Source organism: Dioscorea cayenensis, chromosome 13, assembly GCF_009730915.1.
Source record: "Dioscorea cayenensis subsp. rotundata cultivar TDr96_F1 chromosome 13, TDr96_F1_v2_PseudoChromosome.rev07_lg8_w22 25.fasta, whole genome shotgun sequence".
NCBI classification, from domain to species: domain Eukaryota; kingdom Viridiplantae; phylum Streptophyta; class Magnoliopsida; order Dioscoreales; family Dioscoreaceae; genus Dioscorea; species Dioscorea cayenensis.
The window spans coordinates 1,742,818-1,750,659 of NC_052483.1; the positions used below are offsets into that span (position 1 = coordinate 1,742,818).

The window sequence follows — 7,842 nt, forward strand, 5'->3', positions numbered from 1 at the left end:
AGATTATGCTTGAAGATATTGAAGAGTTAAACTTGGATGAGAGGAGATCAAGTTTATTAACAATATATTGAAGACCAAATTTGGATGAATGAAGATCAAGTTTGAAGATTGTGAAGACCAAACTTGGACCAAGTTTGGAAAGAAGATCGGAGAGATCTTTGAAGACCATCATTGGTGAGATGGATTCGCGCCTTGGTAGATGCTACCCTCGGGAGATGGACTTGCTAATATGATGTGAGAAAAGAGGCTATTTGCTGGTAGCAGGAGCTCGGGATGGAGTGGACTACGTCGACGCGAACTGGAGCAGTAGGGAGGGTTGGAGATGTCGCAGGTCGTGTTGCAACGAGAGCTGGAACTCAGTCGGAATCTAGTAGGTGGGATACGTTACAGGCTCAATTGCAATAGGAATTGCAACGTCTAACTCTGGAAAATATCCAAGTTAGGAAGCCCTGGAGATTCTAAAAGAGGAAGCTATTTTAGGACGTAGAGAAATTTATATAAGATACCATGGTTTGAAATTTAGGATGAGTCATAACTAAGAAACCCTAGTGTGTGGGTTGAGGAGAGTAGGCATGATGAGGGACCTATTGAAGAGTTGGCATGTGCTTTCATGAAAAATGGGATTTAAACTAGCAGGAGCATTTTGGTAATTGTCCGAGAGGTGGAGTTTAGTTGTTTTATTGTCGCACTTGATGGAAAATGGGTCAACGAACACAAGTCGCAACTTGTTGCATAGGCTCGTGAGGCATACCGGAATTTGGCCAAATTCCATCACCTTGGCCTTGAAAATCGCAATTTTACCGTATATGATAATGTTTGATTTGATTATATCTTGGTGTAGAAATCTCGGATTTGTACGCCATTTTTGACATTAGATTTTATTTGTTAAGTCCTTTATTTTCTTGCTTAAATTTGAAAAATTGTTGTTTTCGGTCAATCTAGAGAGGATTAATTTTTATCATTGTGCGAGTGAGAATCAGTGTTATACTCTTCATACTTTATCTTTTTTAGTAGATTGTTCTCTCCCGGCTTGGCTCAGCAAACGTAAGCAGGCTGCATGTGCCAAACTAGGTAATCAATTCGTGTGTCTCTTTTCACTTCCATGTTTATTTGTGTGTGATTACATTACATTACTTGCGAGGTTAAGCGAAAATTATCACACTTCTGCCTCTCCAGAACTAACTGAAACTATAAAAAAATATACACATTATTTCAATCTAAAGTTTATTAAATAATAATATGTTCTAATAGAAAAGTAAATATTTAATAACAAATAATTAAATGATACTAAAAGAACATTTACACTAGGTGTGTTTATTACACTTTAAGAATTATAGCATAATCTGTACAATATGTCATAATTTATCATTTTCTGAGAATTATGCCACTATGAATACTTATTTTACCACATAAAATTATGGCATAATATAACTATTAGAATATTTTTTATTGTAAAAAATCTCTCTCTTTTGATCCAGCCACCAGCCTCCGGTTCACCGGTGGTCTGGTCGGGCTCCAGCGACCCGCTAACGGTTTGACTGGCCAACGGCGACCGGCCGCAAGTCCACTAATGGTCCGGCCGGCCACCGGCGACCCGCCGAATGTTCGGCAGGCCTGCTTTCGGTGACACGCCGGCGGTTCGGTAGATATCCGACGACGAGCCACCAATGGCTTTGGTTGCCAATCGGCCGACCTTCATAATATTTTTTTTATTTTGTTAACTAAACACTTATCCTGTAAGAATAAAATATGTTATAGTTTCTATAATAATCATTTGCACTTCCTACGTAATAAAATTATGGTATAATTTTTTATTTTGCAGCCAAATAGGCCCTAAAGGTTGTTTTTGCTTGTAGAAATGAGAAATTGCAAATATGTCCTTATAAAAATGGTGTTTGCTATAAACTTTTATTTATTTATATCCCAGACCAAAAATTAGCTAAATTTTTTTGTAAAATACTAAACTATCCTCCAGTCTATTCTCTTTAAGCATAGGAATTCGTGTATATGGGTATAATCGTGTCATGTCAAAATAAGAATATAGCACGCAAATGCTAAATCCAAACCATACACGATTATTAATCGTGTCTGGCATTCTAAACACATATACGTCCCATATATGAAGCATGTAACACGGGTTGACTCTCTTAACCTGTTTAACCCGCTTAATATGTAATTGGATTATGTAACACGACACAACCCATTTAACCAGCTTTTATGCAAAATCGAACTTAAATTAAATCTAAAATATATTAGTTAAATTCCAATAAATATATGTCAATACATAGATATTTAAGTTCAACATATATAAGTATCTAAAATTCAATATATATGTATCTATATATGGGTTATAATTGTTTTTCTACCTATGTCTTTGTGTTAATCATGTCTTACACTTGTTGACATAAATACGACACAAAACTGTTTAATTTAAACGTGTCTTAATCGTGTTGACCCGTTTATACCATGAACCCATTTCTACTAAATCTATACACGTTTTATACCATATCATGTAATCATATCAGTACCCATTTTGCCACTCCTAAATTTCTCTTTATTCATTTTAGGGGAAAAAAAGCATAATACATTTACTTTAATTCGTTCTTTTTTTTTTCATGGATTCTAATTTAAGTCCCTGCAAATTTGGCTAGAACTTAGTAATTTTTTTTCACTCTCCGATCACTAATTATTGTTCTAGAACTGTCAAAATTAAAAAATAAAATTTTCAAAAATTTTACTACAACTCGGGCATCATTAGTTGGTAGTGTTTGAGCTTTCACCCACCTTAACACGTAGTCGATGTCCACTAAAACATACTTATTCTCATAATTACTTGTTGAATAAATCGGTCTTATCCTGATTTCTTATTTCAACACCCACCAAGAAATAAATCCTTCTTATGGGCAGAAGTTAACATCATTCTACCTTCCTTCCGATCATGCATCAATTTTCAAAAGAACTCTTATTCCTGGCCTCTTGAAAAAAAAAGGTGTTTTCTCTATTAAATCCTTCTACATGTTCTCAATTGATGGAGGTCTTCGTAGCCAACTTTACTCTCATTTCTGGAAAATCAAATCTCCAAGCAAAATTACTTTATTTTGTTGGCTGGTCAGGGAAAATAAAAATTCTTACCTTTGATAATCTTTTCAAGAAGGGTTGCAATCCAAATGCTACTGACACATGCTTTCTTTGTCATAATAGCTCGGAAACAGTGGAACACCTTTTTCTTGATTATATTTATGCAGAGCGAATTTGGTCCTTTTTCAGACAAATTCTTACAACTGAGTCTCACCCTTCCTCAGTATCCATTATTTGGACAGACCGGATCCCCTCTTTGACCTCTTCTCTTAGGAACTTGTGGGACCTCTGTTCTAGAGCCATCATCTGGAATATCTGGCTTGAACGAAACAGTCGGATTTTTAACTTTACTTGTTCTTCTATTTTTACAATTTTATATAAGTCCGCTAATATGCTACTTTCCTGGCTTTCAACAGATTCTGAGTCGCATTAACAGGAAATCTCCGAGCCCTCGCAAAGGATCAAGCGCTCCCTCAACTTTCTGAACACTAGACCTTCAAATTTTATTGGCGATTCGGCGAACATTGCTGATCCAAAGTAGTTCCCCTCTTCCTGTAGCTGGGCAAGCCTGTGTCTCCAGATGGTAGCCTTCGCCTGTCTAGCTTGCTTTCTTTTATCTTCTATTTTCACGATGTTGTTTTGTACCGCCTCTATTTTACTCATCTTTGGTGAGAATTTCTGGCAGTTCTTCTCTTTTTAGTTCTTTGTTTGCTGTTTTTTCCCCATTGTGTTTCCATGTACTCCTTCTTTTACAATAAATCAGTGGTTTATCCACTTTTATCAAAAAAAAAAAAAATTAATCCATGATTGTTTTCTGGTCTTTAGGAACTGCTTTTGTTAAATTGTACCTATTTTCATTCTATGTTGGTTGTACAACAGTCTATATAAGGCTTAGTAATGCAATAAATTGATTCAAGTCATCAGTTCATAATAATTTATTTGTCTTTTTCATAATTAGTATGCATCTAAGAGATGTTGCATATATTCCTTATGCCTTAATAGATACATCCATTTTGCCCAATTCATAATAAATAAATTCACAGGTTTAATTCTGGCCATTGGTTCATCAAGAATGACCTCTTGTCATCATATCTCAGAAGAAAAATTTTAGCTTTTTTTATATACTATGTATGTTCCACTAATGAGAAGGGGTACAAATTTTTCTAACAAAGAATATTTATTACCTTTTGACTGCTTTTCTTTCTTTTTATTCGTGTTTCTTTTATCTTATTTATTTTTATTTTAAAAAAAAATACCAACAATGAAAGCACTTTGACTAGGCCGACAACTCTCCCATATCTACCTAACCATGGCACAGTTTATAAAGGCTCATAGCGACTTGCACTCAATAAAGTCCCAAAATATAAGTCCATAAGGAAGGCACAACTAGGGGTGTAAATGATGCACCTCTACTCACAAGCTACTCGGGCTTAATTCGGTGAAAATTCGAACTCGGCTCGGTCACAGTCGAGCCGAGCTCGAGCTCGAGTAGTCGAGCGAGCCGAGTTCGAGTATTGTGATACTTGGTGCGAGTGCTCGCGAGCCTAATCGAGCATGTATGTATATATATAATATTAGATTTATTTGATAAAAGTCAAGGGAAAAACTTTCGAGCTCGAGTTCGAGCATAATGTTTATGATTATTTTCAGTCTTTTCGAGCTTAATCGAGCGATCTCGAGTAGCTAGATTTGTGTACCGAATCGAGCTCGAGCTATAAAATAAATACTCGATCGAGCTCGAGCCGAGTATCGAGTACCGAATTTTCAGTCGAGCTCGAGCTCGCTACCGCTCGGCTCGAACTCGATCGATTACACCCCTAGACACAGCACATAAAAACAATTGTAAGTTAATTTGCAACTCTAAAGATATTTAAGCAAATAAAAACCTTTTGCAAACTTATATTAACAATATGATGTTTACATGTTAGCAAGTACCTCTTTCTATCGCTAGCGATTTTCTCTATGCTTAATAATATAAATAAATCCTGAAACGATTCTTAATTGCATCCTAAAAGTTTATTGTGACAGTGATTCTTAATAGCATTCAAAACGGCAACTAAGAAAGGCAATTTCAAAAAAAGAAGCAAGCGGACTGCTCCCATGACAAAGAAACCACAACTAAATAGGAAACCAAACTATCTATTAAGTCAGCAACATGAGAACTAATCCAAAACTCAACCAATGAGATATGGCTTCTCTTCTCCTAGTGATCACCACCATTCTATTCTCCTCTCTCCTCATCACCATCTTCTTCTCCATTGCTAGCAAGAAGAAGAATAATAACAAAGCTAATCACCATCATCCATTACCACCCGGCCCAAAAGGATGGCCAATGCTCGGCAACCTACTTCAGCTCGGCTCAAAGCCACACGAAGCACTGCACGGCCCTCTCCAAAACCTATGGCCCTCTTTTCAAGCTCCAGTTCGGCTCCGTCACCGTAGTCGTGGCCAGCTCCGTCGAAGTCGCCTCACAGTTCCTCAAAACTCTCGACGCCAACTTCTCCAACCGGCCACCAAACTGCATGGCCGAATACGTGGCCTATAACTACCAAAGCATGGCTTTCACCCACTACGGTCCTCGCTGGCGCATGCTCCGCCGCTTGTGCACAACCCATCTCTTCTCCACTAAAGCTCTCGACGACCTGCGCTACGTCCGAGAGGAGGAGGTGGCACTGCTGGCTCGCAAGTTCGTGCAAGCCAAGGACACTAGTACTAGCATCGGTGTGGAAGTAGGAAAAGAAGTGGATGCTTGCGCTGCCAACGCCCTCACAAGAGCCCTGTTCAAGAGACGAGTGTTTGAAGAGGAGAACGGACCGGATGGTGGAGAGTTTAGGAATGTATTAGAAGAGGTCTTAAAGCTGGGCAGCGCTTTCAACATTGAGGATTTCCTCCCTTGGATCAAGGCTCTGGATCTACGTGGGCTTTTGTCTAAACTGAGGAGGCTTCATCGTTGGTACGATGACACCTTAACCAAAATCATGCAGGAGCACAAGATGACTGATGTAAGTCAAGGTCATGAAGACAAAGGTAATAAAGATAAAGATTTTCTTAGTGTGCTGTTAGCACTCAAGGAGGATGGTAACTTGGATGAAGAAACTAAAACTAAGCTCACTGATACCGACATCAAGGCCTTGCTCACGGTGGCGTGCATGCTAACTTTGTTTCTAATTACTTATGGATTACTTGTTAATTAATATATTAATTGAAATGATGGGTTTGCAGGACTTGTTCACTGGAGGGACTGACACGACTTCGAGCACGGTGGAGTGGGCGCTGGTGGAGCTTATCCGGCACCCAGACATGCTGGCCGCCGCACAGAAAGAGTTAGATTCTATTGTTGGCCGGTCTAGGCTCGTGTCGGAGTTCGACTTGAATAACGTCCCGGTCTTGCAAGCCATCATCAAGGAGACGTTCCGGCTCCACCCACCAGTTCCTCTCTTGATCCCTCACACCGCCGCCGAGCCATGCGAAGTGGCTGGCTATCACGTCCCTAAAGGTGCCTCTCTTTTGGTTAACGTGTGGGCTATATGCAGGGACCCAAAGGTCTGGTCTCGGCCACTGGAGTTTGACCCGAGCCGGTTCCTCTCCGGAGGAAAGTATGCTGACGTGGACTTGAAAGGGAGCCACTTTGAGCTGATTCCGTTCGGCTCCGGCCGCCGGATTTGCGTGGGAATGAGGCTGGGTTTGAGGATGCTGACGTTACTGCTGGCCAGCTTAGTGCATGGATTTGATTGGGCCTTGCCTGATGGGCTTACTCCTGAGGCTTTGAGTATGGACGTGGAGTTTGGGCTTACTTTGGAAAGGAGTGTTCCTTTAGTGGCCCGGCCCATTCCAAGGTTGGCCCATGATGCCTATGTGGCCTAGTTATTTGGTTTCATGATTTGCTTGAGATGCTTGAATAAACTAATAAATTAATGCAAGAGTTGAACACCTTGAGGTTATGTAAGATTTCAGTAAGTAAATTAATAAGTCAAATAATGAATCTTGTAATCAAGGTCCTTGGAATATTTTATATTATGATATGAAGTGATAAGAGGTCTAAAAGATTGATATCTCAGTTTTTGTAAAGGATGATATCTTATTTTTGTTTTTTTTTAATTCACAAATATGTGCACATGGTATATCCCCTTTTTTTTTTACTCTTTTTTTAAAAAAACTATAACTTTATTAAAAAAAACACACACACAAACAAATGCACAGCATCAAAAGAAATTCAGTAAGGGTGGAAAGAAGGTAAAAAACAACATCAAACAAAAAAGGTACAAGACAAACAAAACTGACGACATGTCTTTTTTAATAAATTATAATATATATATATATATAAGTTGTTGAGTTTTATTTTTATTTATTTATTTATTTATACCTCATATAAAGAATTTGAAAGTTCACTTATTTGTTGGGTTAATTTTAGATATTAAATAAATAATTGGACATATATCAAGTTATAATTGAAGAAAAAAACATAGGTTATATATTATCTCATATTAGATTTTAATATAATTCTTTCACTTAATGTTCTAAAATCAAAACTAATAAAAATAACTTATTTAGGCTTACTTCCTGAAAAGCCAATTACCTCTCTCTAGATGAAAGACTCACTCTTCTAATTTCTAAACTTAGTCTTATCTTATATCCCTACATATTGGATGTTCGTTTTTAAATTACCGTTCTGAATATCCAATGAGATAGATATAATTCATAGAGACTTTTTTTGGAAAGGACCCGAGCTGGGTCCTAAAGGAATGCATCTAATTGCTTAGAGTA

General features: G+C 38.0%; 1 protein-coding gene across 1 annotated transcript; it reads left to right on the forward strand.

Annotated features, from left to right (window-relative positions):
• Window positions 1-5,144: 5,144 nt before the first annotated feature.
• On the forward strand, window positions 5,145-7,128 carry LOC120274515 (flavonoid 3'-monooxygenase CYP75B137-like). The gene is given in 3 exon segments (XM_039281061.1): window positions 5,145-5,458; window positions 5,460-6,218; window positions 6,301-7,128. Coding segments are annotated over 3 exon segments (1,593 nt in total). The 5' UTR covers window positions 5,145-5,266; the 3' UTR covers window positions 6,943-7,128.
• Window positions 7,129-7,842: the final 714 nt, after the last annotated feature.